This window comes from Sciurus vulgaris (genome assembly GCF_902686455.1).
Source record: "Sciurus vulgaris genome assembly, chromosome: 2".
NCBI lineage: Eukaryota > Metazoa > Chordata > Mammalia > Rodentia > Sciuridae > Sciurus > Sciurus vulgaris.
Genome location: NC_136462.1, coordinates 92046409 through 92067840, shown reverse-complemented (window position 1 = coordinate 92067840; position 21432 = coordinate 92046409). Strand labels below are relative to the sequence as shown.

Sequence of the window (21432 nt, the reverse complement as noted above, 5' to 3'; positions counted from 1 at the left end):
ATGTTTTCTGCTGTACAGAGTTGCATATGTCATAAATGCCTTCTTTTGTATGTGGTGTGAGTGTGTGTGTGTGTTGTTGTTGTTGTTGTTGTTGGGGATCCAACCTAGGGCTTCTTACTGCTGAGCTATATCTCCAACCCCGTGCCACCATATTTTAAAATGTAAGTAGAAAAAAGGAGTGAAATAAAATTAACAAAAATACCAGTTTTCTTAAAGGTGTGGTTTAGAGATATTCTATCTCTAGTTTTCTATAATTTCACAATAGAAAGTTATAGTGTTTTATTGTGGGATTTTTCCCATGTATTTATTGACTCAAGTGCACTTAATCTGTTGCTATTTGAAGTTGATTTATTATTCTTGCTTGGCTTTGTTGTAGCCTCGGACTGTGGCGGGCTTTCGAGGGACAGTTCGTTATGCATCAATCAATGCTCATCGGAACAGGGTAAGTATCTGAACCAGAGTCATGTCTGTCTGTATAAGTATGCTCACGGGTTGAATCAGATTACTTCTTCAGTTACAGTACAAAGGTGTGGAAAGTGCTTGGGAGCAGGAGATCCCTTTTATAGCTATGAATCTGCCTGAACACTAATTCTAATTCACTTTTTGTGTGGCATTAATGGTAAAAGAGTTCATAATACTGATGCATGATAAGGTGTATAGTGGATAAGAGCAGTTGCATGGAAATTAAATTTGGAGCCAAGTGAGGTGGCCAGTGCCAGGAACTGGGTAGACGGAGGCAGAATGATTGCATGTACAAGACCAACCTCAGCAATGTAGCAAGGCCCTAAACCATTTAGTGAGATGCTGTTTCAAAATAAAAAATAAAAAGTGTTTGGGATGTAGCTCAGTGGTAAAGGGCCGCTGGGTTCAATCTCTAGTATCAATAAATAAGATAGATAAATTCTTCAGATGATTCTAACATGCTTCTTTCTGTGACCCTTATTTGATAATTGCTTAAAAAAAATACATTCCATTCCTATTTTTATTGTTATTCCCTAATCATAAACTTTTAACACACTTAATGTCCAGACAGTACAAAGACTTTTCAAAACACTTGAACTCTAGTCACTGTTTTATTGATGTCCTACATTCTTTTTTAATTCTTTGTTAATATTTGTTTTAATTCTTCAAAGAAATTATTTTATCTCTTCTTGTTCAATAATTACTATTGAGAAAATCTTTGTCTACTTAATTGTTACTTTGTATTTGAATACTTTTGACATCTCTTCAAATTTGAGTATGTGTGAACTATTAAATATTTATTCTGTTTGGGATTTTTTAAAATATATTTTTTAGTTGTTGGTGGACACAAAACCTTTATTTTTATTTTTATGTGGTATTGAGGGTCAAACCCAGGGCCCTCACGTGTGCCAGGTGAGAATGCTACCACTGAGCCATAATCCCAGCCCTCTGTTTAGGATTTATTGTGCTTCCTCAATCCACATTTTCATGTCTTTCATTGATTCTGGAGGATTCCAAATTTTTTAAGTGTTCCATCTTTCCCTTTCTCTCTATACTTTTTTTTCCCCTCAAATCTCTAAATTTATCTATGTTAAATCTTCTTACTCTGTCCTCCTTAAGAACACTTCTTAAGTTCACTTTCATACTTTCTAACTCTTTGTGTTTTTGTGCTGCACAGAAAATTTTTTCAGGTTTGTCTTCTAATTTATTGTTTATCTTCTAATTTATTGTTTATCAGCTATTTGATCATTGAGTTAATTTCTGTCATTTTACTTTTTATTTCTAGATGTTCTTTTTTCAAATCTGGTTGTTTGATTTTGTTTGCTTTTGATAGAATATGTTTCTCATGACTTTGATTTCATTTAATTTTTTTTTTTTTTGGTAGCTGCACTGGGGATTGAACCTAGGGCATTCTGCCACTGAGCTATACCTGCTGTCCTTTATTATTTTTTGAGACACTGTCTTGCTGAGTTGCCCAGGCTGGCCTTCAGCTTGGAATCCTCCTGCCTTAGGCTCCTGAGTCCCTGGAATTACCAAGTATATCACTGCATCTAACTCATTTAAACATTTTAAACAGTCTTATTTCATATTCTGTGTCCTGGTAGTTGCATTTTTACACTTGCTACGGGGTATTAAACTCAATAGTGCTCTACCCCACTGAGTTACATCCCCAGCCCTTTAATTTTTTATTTTATTTTAGGCATTTATTTTCGCTTTTAGGGGTACTCTACCACTAAGCCACATCCCCAGCCCAGTTTTATTTTTTTATTTTGAGATAGGGTCTTGCTGAATTGCTGAGGCTTGCCTAGAACTTGCCTCCTCTTACTTCATCTTCCAGAGCTGCTAGAATTAGAGACTTTAGGTCACCATGCCTGCCTTAAGATATTCTTTATATAAAAAAGTTTCAATACATAAATATTGCCTATAGATTGCTGTATAGCTAGGTAGATACAAAGATACATTTACCAGAAGGTTTTATGGGAAATTCATGTAAAATTTAATTAGACCTGATAAAATGAAACAAAATGGTTAGGTCTTCAACAATAATGCACTCAGAAGAACTGGCAATGTAATGTGACTGTATTCTGTTTTGTTCATGAAGGAAATGGGAAGACACGATGACCTTTGGTCCTTATTCTACATGTTGGTTGAGTTTGTGGTTGGTCAGCTGCCTTGGAGGAAAATAAAAGACAAGGTAAGTTTAGAAACAGTGATGTCAATTTTGGTTCAAGAAAGAAAAAAAATTACTCTTTAGTAGGCACTGTTGTTGAAAATATACTTACTGAACATTGCATAACGTGTGCAAGTATTTAAACGTCACATAGTACCCATTCACATCTACAATTTTTTTCTGTCAATTAAAATATCAATTTAAATTTAAAAATGAGAAAATATACTTCCTATACCTCAATATGTATATTTTTCTCATTGTGAGCTGATATAATTAATGTTACAACTTTATTTATTTATTTATTTTTTATTACTAGGGATTAAACCCCCAGGGGTGCTCTACCACTGAGCTACATCCCCAATCCTTTTTATTTTTTATTTTGAGACAGGGTCTTGCTAAATTGCTCAGGCTGACCTCAAACTTGAGAACCTTCTCTCTGAGCCTTCTGAGTAACTGGGATTACAGGTGTGTGCCACCCTGCTGGCTTATGTTATGACTTTTTTTATGTTCATGGAGAAAAGACACTAATGTGTCATTAGAGTCATTTTTTCTGATTTGATTTATAGCTTTCCTTCTCAGCATTTTGGCGGGGGGTGCTGGGGATTGAACCTAAGACCTCACACGTTAAGAACATGTTCTTCCACTGAACTATACACCTAACCCTTCCTTCTTTTAATTTCCCTGATTATCTCTTTTTTCCTAAGCCAAGTGAGCTTTCAATTTTTAATTGTCACTTATGTTGTTGGATATCAAAATTATGAATGTGTTGATAAGGAAAAGTAGATTAGATTTAAAGTACTCTTTTAGAGATGATTACATTTGCTGATGCAGTATTCAGTGTTACTCTTTTGGTTCTGCATAGTTTTTTTCCTTAGTAAGAGCTCAGTTCTTGCTTTATAATTACCTGCTATCATATTCCCTTGTACATTCCCTTGTGAATATTACTGGGGGACTTGTATTGCTATTGCATAGCTGCCAAGAGAAATCAACTATGGTTTCTTTTCTCTTTACTTCGCAGGAGCAAGTAGGCTCCATTAAGGAGAGGTATGACCATAGGCTCATGTTGAAACATCTCCCTCCAGAATTCAGCATCTTTCTGGACCATATCTCATCTTTGGATTATTTTACAAAACCAGACTACCAGGTAACTATCTTTTTAAGTTCTGTGGATTAATTCTCCTTTCTCTCTTAGTCTCTGCCTTCACTCATTGAGCTTTGAAGTTGTTATAAATAAGTATGGGGGTGGGGGATTCTAGAATAATAACTGTTTTTTGACGTACATAGTCAGAGAAATGTGGTGAAATTAACTGATGATGAGTGTGTTTCTTCTGGCTGAACTTCATGGAAGTTTTAGGTTTGTTATGTAACAGATTTTACTATTCCTGATGTGTAATTATCCTGGTATATAGAACTGCTGATTACTCAAATTATGTAAATTCTATAGCTAATCTGCTAACCAGAGGGAAATGTCCAGTTAGGTAATGTATCTGACAAGGGCTTGAGGGCTGCTATGCTATGGGACACTAGTCAGTGAAGATTTTCAGTCCCGTTTTGTCTGTGGTCAGTGAATAATTCTCTTAGAGCATCAGTTAATGAGACCTTCTAAGAGGTGACTAGATTTATCACAAATTGCATCCCAAACTCCAGCCAGCTATATTTCAGAAGATTCTGTTGCTCTTAGGAAGAACTTGGTCAGGGATTAATGCAAAATAATTGGCTACCACTGAAAACATAAATGAAACCACACATAGATGAATAATAAGAATACGTATTAGTATATCATTTTTATTTACAAAGGAAAACACAGAGACTTTATTACCTGTTAATGGAAGTGTGCAATTCTTTTTTTTTCCCCTCCAGTACTGGGGATAGAACTCTGGCATCCCTCTACCACTAAGCTATACCCCCAGCCCTTTTCATTTTGTTTTAATTTTGAGATAGGGTCTTACTAAGTTGCCAAGGCTGACCTTGAACTTGTGCTTCCCCCTTGCCTCCCCTGCCCAAGTAGTTGAAATTACAAGTATGTGCCACCATGCCCAGCAGAAGTTTTAAATTCTAAAGTGGTGTCAGCATCCAGTCAAGACACTAGGAATACTTACAGCACAATGAATTTATGTGTACATATTTCTTGTGAAATTGCAACTTTTAAATAAAATATAAACAGAATACAAAGAAGAGAGGCAACATTTAACTTTGGGTCCTTAGACACAGTAAATGGGTATGGCCATTTGCATTATAAACTATATATAGACTGTCTACAAATTGAGAAAATACTTTGTACTTGAGTTGTTTTGGAATGTTTCTTATATTGTCATTTTATGTCTATTTTTTTTAAATGTAGAGGATTTCCATTACTTGTAACAAAATATTGAAATTATATCTGTAAGACTAGGTTCAAGAGGAGAGGAAAAGTGTTGCAACTTTCCCATCTTGGATGCTAATAATTTTTTTGACAAAGATTGCTTGAAGGTATAAGACTTTAGGATTTTGATCACGTTTGCTTCTTAGTTAGGCTTGCAGTCTAAAGAATACTATCATATTCACCAGCTAATGTTTGAAACTTACAATTAAGTTAGCAAATTATGGTTTTCCAGTTTTTCATTTGGATATTCTGTTCTTTAAAAAAATGTACTCTTCATTATTATTATTAATTTTTTGTGGTGCTGTGGATTGAACCCAGTGCCTCATACATGCTAGGTGAGCCACAACCACAGCCCCTGTAAACTGGTTTTGCCTTACCTTCTGCTGCCTATAATACCCTATTGTGGAAGTAGCACACATTTTAAAGACCTGTTTAAATTGATATTATGTTACATACCATTTGTATGACCTTTCTAAATCTCAGTTTTATAGTTTGCAAAATGGTGAAAATATCTATTTCATGGTGTTTTAAAGATTTTAATGAAGTACTATGTAATTGATTTTTAAATTGTAAGATATCATGTAAATATAAATGGTTTTACATGTATTTTAGTGATACTGCTTTTGCTTATAATTATGTCTCTCTTCATTCTTATACTCTGTTATTACTTCTGTGTTAATAGAACTTATTTTTTAATTTCCTTTATGCTGCTTTGCAATAAGGCAATAAGAAAATTGGCCTCGTTCAGAGGCACTGAGAAGCCTTGTCATATTGCCAGGCAGTTTACTCTGTACTGACTGAGTGACTGAAAGGGAAGATGGTCGACCAGGGGGTCACTTCTGAGATGCTCTAGCATCTTGAAAGGAATGGTGAAAATAGCAAGACTCTGCAGCCTCTTTAATTCATTCTCTTTAATTGGTATCCATCATTTGCTGGTTCTTTTCTCCACAGAATGAGTACAACGCAATATTTTTTTTTCTACCAAAGTTGCTAAAATCCCTCAGAGGAGCCGAGAAGTAAAAAAAAAAGAAAAAAAAATGTGCATTTCTTTCCCTCTGTTGTGCATCTAATTATCACTGAAGTGAGGCAACTTTTTTTCAGTAAATAATGTCTTTGAATTAGCCAAGCCAGCATTGCTATTGTGTTCCGTTAGTTTTTATTGATTCTTTATTTTACCATTTATTAACTGAAAATTGGAGAATTAGGATTCTCATTAAAGTTCTTATTATCATGTTACAAATAATTCTTGTTTTTGCAAAGTCTAGACTTTATCTACCTTCCCTTTGAAAGGGCAAACTGGGATTCCATATGGAGGTAAATAGGATACAACTCTTGATTGCACTTTGTGCTAAGAATAAGAGAACTTCTTCCCTAAGGCATTGTGCCTATGTCAGATGACTGACTGCCATAATGAATAAGGTTATTCTAGGTGGTGGGAGCTAGCGCCAGACATCTTTATGTGCTATACCTGATTAGGTATATGTTATTCTAGATAATATGTTTTTGTTACTTAAATTTTTTCTAGTCATTAAAAATAATACTTGGTCATCAAAAAAGTTTGGAAATTATAGAAAAGTTGTAAGTCTAAATTTCTAAGTATATCATTACCTACAGTACTTGATTTTTATTACCTTTTCCATGTCTTGAAGAATTTGCTTTAGAAAAGTTATTTTCTTGTATATCCCATTGTAAATTAGCTTAAGACAAATGAACTGCCTCTTATTCATAAGTACAAGTAGAAAGAAGATGGACACATAATCCACAATGGTTACTGAATAAAATATAACATCGCGTCTTTGCCTGTCCATGTTTTCTTCCTCCCTCCAGTCATTGGCTTCCTTCCTACTTCCATTAAGAGATTAGTTCTCCTAACAATGTTATGCTTCTAGTGTTTCTCACACTATTTTGCCCATTACTCCCTTTGCAGCAAAGTATGAACATATTTCTCAAGAGGTCTAGGAGTAAAGTGTCAGCCATAAGTCCAAACTTTCTTTGCATTCATCTAATTTATCTTAAAGGCTCATGTAAATTTTACTTTCCTAATGTCTTTGAGTTCTATTATAAAATATTATAGCCAGGCACAGGGTGCACGCCTGTAATCCAGCAACTCAGAAGACTGAAACAGGAGGACAGCAAGTTGAAGGCCAGCCTCAGCAACTTAGCAAAACCCTAAGTAACTTAGTAAGATCCTGTCTCGAAATAAAAAGGGCTGGGGATGTAGCTCAGTGGTAAAGTGTGCCTGGTTAAATTTCCAGTACCAAAAAAATAAATAAATATTATAATAAATGTAATACCTCTGAATAAAATGCTCCAAGAAGCTGTGCCAGATTTATCAGGTGACTTTAAGCTCTCTGGCATACAGCTGCATCTCTTAGGGGAACCTGTTAGTCTAGTTTGAAAAACCTGGGCTCTAAATAAAATAAGTTTGTATTTTCCAAGAATATATTTTTAAATAAAAGAAACAGAGCTAGAGGTATAGCTCAGTGGTAGAGTATATGCGTAGCAGTCACGAGGTCTTGGGTTTAATCCCCCAAAACAAACACAAAAATATAGGAGTCAGATGTATTCTAGATTCCAGTGATTATCAGAGGAGAGATATGGAACATGTCTTCCTAGACGGAGGTGTCAGAATCATCTGGAAGGCTTTTCCAGATTTTGCCCTGCCTCCATTCCAGTTTGAAAATTACTGCCACAGTCAACCCCTAGGAAAGAGTTTTATTCCCCAGAAGTATCAGAGCATAAAAATGTGAGGATCATTCAAGTTTACACAAACAACACACACACACACACACACACACACACACACACACACACGTTCATACTACTATAATTTATGAATGATTTTTATAAAGTGACTAAATTATTCTTAAATCTGAGCAGGTAACTGAGTTGAAAATTTCTGGTTTTATTATATCTTAGAAATAAGTAATGCAGTGAATTCAGTTGTCAAAAAAAAGTGAGTCCTCGAATTGTTCTGTTTATACTATCCTGATGATGAAGATTAGAATTTAGAGTTACTCTTGTCCTTAATTGGAAAATTATTTTGTTAGGTTAGTGATATTTTTAAAATTTATTTTTATTATAAACAAATGGGATACATGTTGTTTCTGTTTGTACATGGAGTAACAGCATACCATTTGTATAATCATACATTTACGTATGGTAATGATGTTTGATTCATTCTGTTATTTTTTCCTCCCCCCACCCCTCCCACCCCTCTTTTCCCTCTATACAGTACCTCCTTCCTCCATTCTTGCCCCCATCCCACCCCGCATTATGTGTCATCATCCGCTTATCAGCGAGATCATTCTTCCTTTGGTTTTTTGAGATTGGCTTATCTTACTTAGCATGATATTCTCTAATTTCATCCATTTGCCTGCAAATGCCATAATTTTATTATTCTTTATAGCTGAGTAATATTCCATTGTGTGTGTGTGTGTGTGTGTGTGTATATATTATATGTATATATATATATATGTGTATATATATATCACAGTTTCTTTATCCATTCATCAATTGAAGGACATCTAGGTTGGTTCCACAATCTGGCTATTGTGAATTGAGCAGCTATGAACATTGATGTGGTTGTATCTCTGTTATATGGTTGTATGCTGATTTTAAGTCCTTTGGGTATAGGCCGAGGAGTGGGATAGCTGGGTCAAATGGTGGGTCCATTCCAAGTTTTCTAAGGAATCTCCATACTGCTTTCCAGAGTGGCTGCACTTAATTTGCAACCCCACCAGCAGTGTATGAATGTACCTTTTTCCCCACATCCTCTCCAACACCTATTGTTGCTTGTATTCTCGATAATTGCCATTCTAATTGGGGTGAGATGGAATCTTAGAGTGGTTTTGATTTGCATTTCTCTTACTACTAAAGATGGTGAACATTTTTTCATATGTTTGTTGATTGCTTGTACATCTTCTTCTGTGAAGTGTCGGTTCATATCCTTAGCCCATTTGTTGATTGGGTTATTTGTTTTCTTGGTGTAGAATTTTTTGAGTTCTTTATATATTCTGGAAATTAGTGCTCTGTCTGAGTGGCAAAGATTTTCTCCCACTCTGTAGGCTATCTCTTCACATTGCTGATAGTTTCCTTTGCTGAGAGAAAGCTCTTTAGATTGAATCTATCCCAGTTATTGATTCTTGCTTTTATTTCTTGTGCTATGGGAGTCCTGTTAAGGAAGTCTGGTCCTAAGCCAACAAGTTGAAGATTTGGACTTACTTTTTCTTCTATAAGATGCAGTGTCTCTGGTCTGATTTCAAGGTCCTTGATCCATTGTGAGTTGTTTTGTGCAGGGTAAGAGATAGGGGTTTAGTTTCATTCTGTTGCATGTGGATTTCCAGTTTTCCCAGCACCATTTGTTGAAGAGGCTATCTTTTCTCCATTGCATATTTTTGGCACCTTTGTCTAGTATTAGAAAATTGTATTTATTTGGGTTTGTGTCCGTGTCCTCTATTCTGTACCATTGATCTACCTGTCTATTTTGGTGCCAATACCATGCCGTTTTTGTTACTATTTTTTTGTGTGTGTGTGTGTGTGTGTGTGGTGCTGGGAATCAAACCCACGGCTTTGTGATTGCAAGGCAAGCACTTTACTGACTGAGATATCTACCCAGCCCCCGTTTTTGTTACTGTTGCTTTGTAGTATAGTTGAAGTTCTGATATTGCAATATGCCCTGTTTCATTCTTCCTGCTAAGGATTTGCTTTAGCTATTCTGGGTTTCTTATTCTTGCAGATGAATTTCACGATTGCTTGCTCTATTTCTGTAAGGTACGTCATTGGGATTTTAATTGGAATTGCATTGAATCTGAATAGCACTTTTGGTAGTATGGCCATTTTGACAATATTAATTCTGCCTATCTAAGAACATGGGAGATCTTTCCATCTTCTAAGGTCTTCCTCAATTTCTTTCTTCGATGTTTTGTAGTTTTCATTGTAGAGATCTTTTACCTCTTTGGTTAGATTGATGCCCAAGTATTTTATTTATTTATTTATTTTTTGAGACTATTGCAAATGGAGTTGTTTTCCTCATTTCCCTTTCAGATGTTTCGTTGTTTGCATATAAAAATGCTTTAGATTTATATATGTTGATTTTATAGCTTGCTATTTTGCTGAATTCATTGATGAGGTCTAGAAGTTTTCTGGAGGAGTTTTTTGGATCCTCTAAATATAGAATCATGTCATCAACAAATAGTGACAGCTTAAGTTCCTCTTTTCCTTTTGTATCCCTTTAATTTCTTTAGTCTGTCTGATTTCTCTGGCTAGAGTTTCGAGGACAATGTTGAATAGAAGTGGTGAAAGAGGACATCCCTGTCTTGTTCCCGTTTTTAAAGGGAATGGTTTCAGTTTTTCTCCATTAAGAATGATGTTGGCCATGAGCTTAGCATAAATAGCCTTTACAATGTTCAGGTATGTTCCTACTATCCCTATTTTTTCTAGTGTTTTGAGCATGAAAGGGGTGTTGTATTTTGTCGAACACTTTTTCTGTGTCAGTTGAAATAACCATATGATTCTTATCCTTAAGTCTATGACATGATGGATCACGTTTATTGATTTATAGATGTTAAACCATCCTTGTATTCCAGGAATGAACCCCACTTGATTGTGGTGCACGATTTTCTTAATATGTTTTTGGATACGGTTTGCCAATATTTTGTTAAGGATCTTTGCATCTATATTCATCAAGGATATTGGTCTAACATTTTCATTCCTTGATGTGTCTTTGCCTGGTTTGGGTATGAGGGTGATATTAGCTTCATAGAATGAGTTTGGTAGGGTACCCTCCTTTTCTATTTCCTGGAATACTTTGAGAAGTATTGGAATGAGTTCTTATTTGAAGGTCTCGTAGAACTCAGCTGAGAATCTGTCTGGTCCTGGGCTTTTCTTGGATGGTAGGTTTTTAATGGCTTCTTCTATTTCATGGCTTGATATTGATCTGTTTAAATCGTGTATGTCCTCCTGGTTCAGTTTGGGAGGAGCATATGTCTCTAGAAATTTGTCAATGTCTTCGGTACTTTCTATTTTGTTGGAATACAGATTTTTGAAGTAGCTTCTCATTATGTTCTGTATCTCAGTGGTGTCTGTTGTGATATTTCCTTTTTCATCACAAATTTTAGTAATTTGAGTTTTCTCTCTCCTTCTCTTTGTTAGTGTGGCTAAGGGTTTGTCTATTTTGTTTACTTTTTCAAAGAACCAGCTTTTTGTTTTGTCAGTTTTTTGAAATGTTTCTTTTGTTTCAATTTCATTGATTTCAGCTCTGATTTTAATTATTTCCTGTCTTCTACTACTTTTGCTGTTATTCTGTTCTTCTTTTTCTAGGGCTTTGAACTGTAATGTTAGGTCATTTAGTTGTTGACTTTTCATTCTTTTCTGGAATGCGCTCCATGCAATGAATTTTCCTCTTAGTACCATTTTCATAGTGTCCCAGAGATTTTGATATGTTGTATCATCATTCTCATTGACCTCTAAGAATTTTTTTATCTCCTCCCTGATGTTTTCTGTTATCCATGTTTCATCAATAGCATATTATTTAGTCTCCAGGTGTTGGAGTAAGTTCTGTTTTTTATTTTGTCATTGATTTCTACTCTCAGTCCATTATGATCTGGTAGAACACAGGGCAGTATCTCAATTTTTTTGCATATCCTAAGGACTGCTTTGTGGCATAACATATGGTCTATTTTCGAGAAGGTTCCATGTGCTGCTGAGAAGAAAGTGAATCTGCTCGTTGATGGATGGAATATTCTATATATGTCTATTAAGTCTAGGTTATTGATTATGTTATTGAGTTCTATGGTTTCTTTGGTTGGATTTTGTTTGGAAGATCTATCTAGTGGTGACAGCAGTTTGTTAAAGTCACCCAGAATTATTGTGTTGTGGTCTATTTGATTCCTGAAATTGAGAAGGATTTGTTTGATATACAGGGATGCACCATTGTTTGGGACATAAATATTTACTATCATTATGTCTTCCTGATTTATGGTTCCCTTAAGCAGTAGGAAATGTCCTTCTTTATCCATTCTGACTAACTTTGGCATGAAGTCTACTTCATCTGATATAAGGATGGAAACCCCTGCTTTTTTACTGAATCCATGTACGTGGTAGGTTTTTTCCCATCCTTTCACTTTTAGTCTGTGGATGTCTTTTTCTATGAGATGAGTCTCTTGCAGGCAGCATATTGTTGGGTCTTTCTTTTTAATCCATTCTGCCAGTCTGTGTCTTTTGATTGATGAGTGTAGACCATTAACGTTCAGGGTTATTATTGAGATATGATTTGTATTCCCAGTCATTTGGGCTTATTTTTGGTTTTTAACTTGGCTTGGTTTCTCCTTTGAGTGGTTTTTCTCTAAGGTAGTTCCTCCCTTTGCTGACCTACATTGTTGTTTTTCATTTCCTCCTTATGGAATATTTTGTGGAGAACATTCTGTAGCGCAGGCTTTCTATTTGTAAATTTTTTAACTTTTGTTTATCATGGAAGGATTTTATTTCATCTTCAAATCTGAAGGTTAGTTTTGCTGGGTATAGGATTCTTGGTTGGCAACCATGTTCTTTCAAAGCTTGAAATATTTTGTTCCAGGCCCTTCTAGCTTTTAGAGTCTGGGTTGAGAAGTCGGCTGTTATCCCTATTGGTTTTCCCCTATATGTAACTGATGCTTTTCTCTCACGGCCTTCAAAATCCTATCTTTATTTTGAATGTTAGGCATTTTCATTATAATGTGCCTTGGTGTGGATCTGTTGTGATTTTGTGCATTTGGTGTTCTGTAAGTCTCTTGTATTTGATTTTCCATTTCATTCTTCAGGTTTGGGAAATTTTCTGATATTATTTCATTGAATAGGTTGTTCATTCCTTTGGTTTGTATCTCTGTGCCTTCCTCAATCCCAATAATTCTTAAATTTGGTCTTTTCATGATGTCCCATAGTTCTTGGAGATTCTGTTCATGATTTCTTACCATCTTCTCTGTTTGGATGACTTTATTTTCAAGATTAAATATTTTGTCTTCATTGTCTGAGGTTCTGTCTTCCAAGTGGTCTAGTCTTTTGGTGATGCTTTCCATTTAATTTTTTATTTGGTTTATTGTTTCCTTCCTTTCAAGGATTTCCGTTTGGTTTTTTTTTTTTTTTTTTTTTTTTTTTGGAGAATCTCTTTGTTGAAATGATCTTTTGCGTCCTGTAGTTGCTCTTTCAGCTTATTGGTATTATCATTCATTGCCTGCATTTGCTCTCTTATCTCATACTTTGCTTCGCAAATCATCTTAATCATGTATAATCTGAAGTCCTTTTCTGACATTTCTTCTAACATACTGTCATTGGATTCTATTAATATAGAATCTAGATTTGTTTGGATCATTTTCTTCCCTTGTTTTTTCATGTTGTTCATGTATCTTCCCCTCTAGCAGTGCAGATCTGGGGTATTGCAGATTTTCCCCTATAGGCTTATAGTGGCTCTATAGGTTTCCAAAACCTCTTCTTTAAGGGGAAATCAATATTAGCAGTGCCCAATTCAGACACTATGCAATCCTAGACCAAATAGCCCCTGAAGATGAGCTTCAAGTCTCCAGCAGGCATCTCAGGGTGGGATTTGCCCCACCTAAAGATCGGAGCTACGGCTTCCAGGATTATCCAAGATGGCCACTCTGGCTTCCAAATGTGTTGGCAAATGGGGAGCTGCAGCTTGGGTATGGACGTGGTCAACTGGAGGTCGTGGAGGTGGGGTGCGGTTGGTCAGGCAGGGGTCCTGGAGGGTCGGGTGTGTTTGGTGTGGTTGCAGGATCCTGGAGGCCGGGTGCAATCAGTCGATCTGGGGTCCCAGTAATAGGGCACAGTCTGTTGGTCTGGGGGTCCTGGCAGCAGGAAGCAGTCAGTCGATGTGAGGGCCCCAGAGGCAGGGAGTGATCGGTCGGGCTGAGGGATCCTGGAGACGGGGCTCAGTCAGTCTGGCCAGGGGTCCTATGGGGCCTGGCTGTTGTCTCAAAATGGCCGCAGCCACATGGAATCAAACCTGCAGGTACTATAACAGTGAACTTCCAGGCAACAGCAGGCAGCTGGTGCTCCACTGGCAGTCAGTGATCAGTTTGCTGACCGTTGTCGGACGTTCAGGAGGTGAACCTCGTGCGTTAGGTGATGGATAGGTGTAAGGCAGGCGATGGACAGGCAAGAGGCAGGCAAATGGTGGATGATAGGCACCTGACAGTGAGTAATCTGCACTCAAAAAAGGCGTTGATATGCTGGCAGACTGCAGGTGAAAACAGCAGACAAATGGGGTAAACAGCAGGGGATCAATAAGCAGCAAAAACTGCCTCACCAAGAAATAGATATCCTCTGCTTGAAACCAGAGTTACAGAGCGACACGGAACGCATCCTCCCTCTAGCCTGCTATCTTGGATCTCCCTAGTAATATTTTTTTTGCCTTTAAAAATACCTGCAGAGCTCTGCCCAGTCTATTTGTTCTGACTGGGTACTTTTAAGTGCCTCAGTGCTTTAAATTTTCCTCCTCTTTTTTGTTTGATGTCCTCCACCTTTCTGCCTCCTGCTGCTGGTCTCTTATATCACCATAACAGTGACAAACTATTTCCAATTTGAGGCCCAGTGTCATTTTCTAAGACATTTGATACTATGCTAATTGTAAGAAAATAAATCCATAATAAAAGGACACCTGACATAAAAAACATTTAGGACTTTCCCTTTTGTAGCACAGTACAGAGAATTTAACAGTAGCGGTCCACGTAGTCACACAGCAGGTAGGTGCTGCCTCTGTGAAAACCCTTGAGATCCTTGATTCCAGTCAGGAGAAGGGGATTCTAATAATGCCTGGCACTTCAGTTCCCAAACCCTGGGTCTCAGTTCCCCTTTCTTTCCTCCCTTGTGTTTTCTATATGCCTCTATCTCTGATGTTCTGGAGCAGCCTAAACTGAAATTTAAGTAACCTACATCAACAAAAACTGGACCAAAACAAATTTTCCCAGATTTTATAAATATACCTTTTCCAATTCCTCTTATGTTTCTTTCTTTTTCCACATTCTTTTTCTTTTTGATACTTAAATGAAAGGTAAGTTATGTGACTCTTCCAGAACTATTATTCCAAATGAACATTTATTCTCAAAATGATTTTAGAGTAACTTTTATGTGTAAAGTCAACATGTTATACCCTGGACCAGTGATGAACAAGATCAGACATGTACTGGCTTGTTGAGGCTTACAGTCTGGGTTGAAAGAAAATGAAAGTAATTAATCAGAAATAAAAAGAAAAATAACTATGACCACTAACCACAATTGAGAGGAATCAACACTGATTCCATATTATCATCCACATATAATCCTTATTCAGATTTCCCTTTTTGAATTATCAGTTTTGAAGAAAATCACACTATGAAATCTTTTTATGAATGTGGACTGCTATCTCATATAGACGAAAGTGACTATGTTTACTCTTGGCTTACGCTAGTTTTTTCTTTGTGGTTTAGCTCCTTACATCTGTGTTTGAAAATAGCATCAAGACCTTTGGAGTAATTGAGAGTGACCCTTTTGACTGGGAGAAGTCTGGAACTGATGGCTCCCTCACAACCACCACCACTTCCACCACCCCTCAGTTGCACACCCGACTGACTCCTGCTGCAATTGGGTATGTCCTAAACACTCTGTTTAGTGGTACCTTTTCTGGATGCATTGTATTCGTAGAAATTTTCCTTTAGTTTATCCAGATTCCCTCAGATGATCATCAAATGCTTAGACATAGGGGTAAACCTATGTGTTTCCTTGAATTAACCTTGCTTTTAGAATATTTGCCTTTGGAATTACTTATCTTAGAAAACATTGGTGGATCATACTCTGAAATGAGAGCTTAGAACTTATGTGACTTATGATGTCAAATATAGAGTGGATTTTCTTCAAAATGAGAGGGGAGCATTCCTTATATTTCTAGAGAATATATGGCATCCTGGAAAGAATGAGGCTCAATTATATGTAACTATATTGGGCTTAAGTTTAGTGGGAACAAAACATGTAATATGTTCCTCTTATGAAAGTAATTTAATTCACATAGTGTATTAGGAACAGTTTGTGGTGTATTTCCATGTTCTTGATGTTTGTTTTGAATGCTTTGTCCTCTACATGTATTAAATGCAGTTCCTTTTGTTTTTATTTTGTTTTGTTTTTGGTTTCCTTTCCTCTTTATCTGCTTCTGCTACATGTTGCCTGTAAGCACAGACTATGTGTGTGACTTTCAATACTCTCAAACTGACTTTCTTATTCATATTTCTGAATGTGCTATAATATTCCCAAAAAGGAATTATTTCTTGGGGCTGGGGTTGTGGCTCAGTGGTAGAGCGCTTGCCTAGCATGTGTGAGGCACTGGGTTCGATTCTCAGCACCATATAAATTTTAAAAGTAAATAAAGATCCATTGAAAACTGAAAAAATAAATTTTTTTAAATTTATTTTTATTGTAAACAAATGGGATACATCTTGTTTCTCTGTTTGTACATGAAGTAGAGGCATACCATTTGTGTAATCATACGTTTACATAGGGTAATGGTGTTTGATTCATTCTGTTATTTTTTTCCTTCCCCCACACCCCTCCCACCCCTCTTTTCCCTCTATACAGTCCCTCCTACCTCCCTCCCACCCCCCATATGTGTCATCATCCGCTTCTCAGGGAGATCATTTGTCCTTTGGCTTTTTGGGATTGGCTTATCTCACTTAGCATGATATTCTCCAATTTCATCCATTTGCCTGCAAATGCCATAATTTTATCATTCTTTATGGCTGAGTAATAGTCCATTGTATATATGTATACCACAGTTTCTTTATCCATTCATCAATTGAAGGACATCTAGGTTGGTTCCACAATCTGGCTGTTGTGAATTGAGCAGATATGAACATTGATGTGGCTGCATCACTGTAGTATGCTGATTTTAAGTCCCTTGGGTATAAGTGGAGGAGTGGGATAGCTGGGTCAAATGGTGGGTGAAAAAATATTTTTTAAAAAAGGAATTGTTTCTCTATATAATGTCAAACTGCAGATTTGGATCAAGAGAAGAAAGACAATATTAATTATGGAAGAAGTAAAAAGTGAGGAGTAAATGCAGAGGGGGATGGGTGGGTAGAAGAGAGCCTGTGTGAAAGAGAGTCTGTGTGGAGAAGATGGATGAGTTCCTTTAAGTGTGTGGCACTGTCCTGAAGCATAAGCGATAAGTGGGAAACTATGTTTGAGTGAAAATAGTAACACATTAATAGGTAGAAATGTGGTTTATTTCTTGAGAAGCAGAAGGAGGAAGTGCTGAGGAACTAAATTAGTTGGAAAGGAGGAGGATAAATGCTGAGCAGAGGATAAAAAGAATTTGGTCAGAACACTGAGTGATTAAAATGTGAAAAAAGGTGAGACTAATAGACTAGGCTTCCTGAGTTCAGATATTCATCCATTTGCCTTTACCTTTCCTCAGGAATAAAGGAGATTCTTTCAATAAACATTTGGATTACCATATGGCACATGTACATTAATGTACACTGTGACTCTTGCCATCAGTAAATGAATTATATTGAACTATCTGAAAAAAATTTTAGTCAAGTTCTATTTTTAAAAATTATTTATATATATGTGTGTATATATATATATATATATTTACTTGTTGATGGACCTTATTTTTATTCATTTATTTATATGTGGTACTGAGAATTTAACCTAGTGCCTCACACGTTAGGCAAACACTCCACCACTGAGCCACAACCCCAGTCTACAGTTGTCAATTTATTTCTGATCTTTAATTACTTTTATAATAAGTTTGTTCATTTGAAATATTTTTAGGCCAAGCTACCTTTTTAATATGATTCTAGAGTCAGAACTACAGGGATTACTTTACTAGGCTATATGGGTTTTTTCCCCCTGGAAACCATTATAAGTGCTTTTCCAGATTACTTACCTTAAATCTATTGATAAAGAGGCTCAACTAGCATTGATCCATTAAGGCAGAAGTGGGAATAAAGGTATCAAGTCAGAAGGAGCATGCCCTTAAAAAATCATTGGTCTTCTCATGAGTATATGAAGTAATTGTCACCTATGCCAGAGTATAACTGTTACCTTTCAAGTGATTTTCTGAGAGGATGCTTATTTTGCTGCTCACAATTACACCTGTTAGTATACTCTAACAAACACTGTATTTTCCTACTCTTAGATATTCTAGATCACTTGTCAGAAGAGGTTTCATTGTGTGTTAAATGCTGTATTCAGTGAGCAATATTTTTTAAAAACCAAATGAGTATTTATAATTATAGAACATTAGCACTGGCAGGGACTTTTTCATTTAATAACTAATAATTGAGAACTACAAAACCTCTGTGGACCAAGAGTCTAAGGGCCAGATGACCAGCCATTAAATAGGACATGGAATTACTTTGAAAGAAATATATAGACAAATACCAGTTAATATTTTCTATATTTTCCTATGCTAAACTAAACTATACAATTGCAGAATTTCCATTTCTTCTAGTGTAAAAATTTTTTCCCTCATCTTTGTGTTGGTAGGGCTTTGCATGTGGTGGTACTTAGTAAGAAGTCTATAAATGAAAAAAACAGTGCACATTTTATTGTATAAAAAAATAACAGAGGGCTGGAGATATAGCTCAGTTGGTAGAGTGCTTGCCTCCCAGGCACGAGTCCCTGGGTTCAATTCCCAGCACTGGAAAAAAATAATAATAACAGAGATCTAACCCCTATTTATTTCCTTACTGCCCTTAATATTTTCCTCTTTATAGTTTTTTTAATTCTCTAAGAAAAATGGATAAAGTGTAGAAAATCTTATTAAAACTGATGAAGTCTTCTTGGAAATTAGACCAAATATTTCTGAAAATGATTGTCAAATTAGTGAGTTATTGGATTAGAATTTGTATTTTAAATCCAACTGAAATTTTTAAATTCTCAAAATTTAGAAATTTATTTTGTAAGTTGATATGACCTGAGTAAGTTGATTTTTTTTTCTCTCTTAATCATATATGCACTTGATCATTTAAATCCAGAAATAAGTATAAGATAGTCCCATAGTAATTTTTATTCTGGTCTTTCAAAGTTCTCTGATTTTTTTTTTTTCTCCCCTTGCTTTTAGAATTGCGAATGCCACTCCCATCCCAGGAGACTTGCTTCGAGAAAATACAGATGAAGTGTTTCCAGATGAACAGCTTAGTGATGGGGAGAATGGCATCCCTGTTGGTGTGTCACCAGATAAGTTGCCTGGATCTTTGGGACACCCTCGTCCCCAAGAAAAGGATGTCTGGGAAGAGATGGATGCCAACAAGAACAAGATAAAGCTTGGAATTTGTAAGGTGTGTATTTCCTGCATAGGAAGTAATATCTTTCTGTGTACTTATTATTTTTTTTCTTATTGTTGCACCAAAGTATCATGATTCTCAATTTTGAATGAGAAATAGACAGAACATAGTTTTGCTATTAAATATCTCTAATTGCAGCATTTTGGTTCATTTGTCCCATAACACTCATGTTATAGATATCAAACATTAATCTTAACCTTGAATTTTATGGAAAAGGTAAAGGTGTGGTATGGTAGTGAATTTTGTAATCTCAGCATCTTGGGAAACTGAGGCAGGAGAATTTCAAGTTTGAGGCCAGCCTCAACAATTTAGTGTGACTCAAATAAAAAGTAAAAAAGAGCTGGGGATGTAGCTCAATGTACTGAGCTGAGTTGGTTCAATCCCCAGTACCAATACAAACAAAACAAAAAACCAGGCTGGGGCTGAAGCTCAATGGTTAGTACTTGCCTAGCATGCACAAAGCCCCGAGTTTGATCTTCAGCACTGAAAAAAGAAAAGAAAAGAAAAGAAAAAAGAAGGAAGGGCAGGTGAACAAAAGGAATAAAGAAAAAGAGTTTTTAAAAATAAGCTAGACATTGAGACTAAAAGCAGAGAAATATCTATAGAACAAAAATTAATAGTTTTCCTCAAGAATGTGATAAAACTCTGGGCCCTCTATGGTGGACCAGTGGAGCTTTGAGTACCCATTCTGAACACTGTCTGAAATGCAGGTGGGGAAGTGAGGAGGGCTAGAAGTAAAACACATCAAACAGATCATCAGCTAATGAATTGGATGCTAAGTAAATAATTTTTTCTTCATTAGAATGGCAAGCAGGTACATTTATTAGTATACAGAAAGAGATTTCTTGATCTTTTCCCTTTCATATAAGATGAAGATAATAGGATGGAAGGGCAATGAATTATAAATTATTGTGTTAATTTTTTGTGTGTGTGCTGCTTAAGTGTTTTTATAAAAGTATAGTTGGAGCTGGAGTTGTGGCTCAGTGGTAGAGAGCATGCCTGGCACATATGAGGCACTGGGTTTGATCCTCAGCACCACATTAAAAAAATAAATAATTAAAATAAAGGTATTGTGTCTATCTACAACTAAAAAAATATTTTAAAAAAAGTTTGGTTAGGAAGGAGGTTAAACTTATATTTGTGAAATGAAGTTTTAGGTTTATACTTATTAACATGATTGATAAAAAGTTGGCTAATTATGCTTTATGAATGGGATATTTCCTGACAAGAATCCTCTGTGATTAGTTCTGAGGACTTTGTACAACAGTTAAATTATTTAATTAAAAAACTTAAGGATATTGTCTTTATTCATTTGGGCTACTATAACAAAATAAATATAATAGGTATCAATAACAGAAATTTATTTCTCACAGCTTTGGAGGCTGGGATGTTCAGCATCGAGGCAGATTTGGGGTCTAATGAGGACCCACTTTCTGACTTCTTCTTTTTGTGTTTTCACATGGCAGAAGGGGCAGATAGTCTTTCTTGGTCCTTCTATAAGGACAGTAATCTTATTCATGAGGTCTCTGCCTCAGTGACCTAATCACTTCCCAAAGGGCCCACCTCCTAATACTATTACTTCGAGTGTTAGGATTTCAATGTATGAATTTGAGGGGGAATACAGAAAATAAGACCATAGCATGGGGACTGAGGTTGTAGCTCAGTGGTAGAGCACTTGCCTAGCATGTGTGAGGCACTGGGTTGGATCCTTAGCACCACATAAAAATAAATAAATAAAGGTATTGTGTCCATCTACAACTAAAAAAAAAAAAAAAAAGACCATAGCATGGCAGGTATATACTTTTTGTCTTGCGAGTCATTTGTAAAAACATTGTCTGCATAGAAGTGATATGCCATAATGCAGTCTGACTGAAGCACACTATTTGAACTAAGAGTGATCAGGAATGAGTAATAAAAAGTAGACAGGGAGTCATTGTTGTGGTATGTGTGTGCAATATGGTGTGGTATGTTGTATGTGTTTAAGCACACATTCTACCAGTGAACTAGATCAGACAGTTAGCCCTTAGTATTTGATTTTTGTAATATCAACTGTGGCTGTCTTTATGGTTCTTATGCCAAAAAAATCACTAGTGACATTCTCAGTTGCCATCCCATGTGGATAT

General features: G+C 36.1%; 1 protein-coding gene and 1 pseudogene across 4 annotated transcripts in view; one reads left to right on the top strand and one right to left on the bottom strand.

Moving 5' to 3' along the window:
• Positions 1 to 12577, bottom strand: part of LOC306654338 (ubiquitin-associated protein 1-like) — a 91328-nt pseudogene extending 78751 nt beyond the window's left edge. Inside the window, exon 1 of the transcript XR_013766987.1 lies at positions 12041 to 12577. The product of XR_013766987.1 is annotated as a ubiquitin-associated protein 1-like (transcript). The remainder of the gene's footprint in view (positions 1 to 12040) is intronic.
• TTBK2 (tau tubulin kinase 2) overlaps positions 1 to 21432 on the top strand; it is a 162793-nt gene that overhangs the window by 121718 nt on the left and 19643 nt on the right. For all 3 annotated transcript variants that reach the window (XM_079127766.1, XM_079127765.1, XM_079127767.1), the window contains 5 exons: positions 377 to 442; positions 2564 to 2656; positions 3651 to 3776; positions 15455 to 15612; positions 19087 to 19303. In XM_079127766.1, the coding sequence (XP_078983892.1) occupies positions 377 to 442; positions 2564 to 2656; positions 3651 to 3776; positions 15455 to 15612; positions 19087 to 19303 (660 nt within the window). The remainder of the gene's footprint in view (positions 1 to 376; positions 443 to 2563; positions 2657 to 3650; positions 3777 to 15454; positions 15613 to 19086; positions 19304 to 21432) is intronic.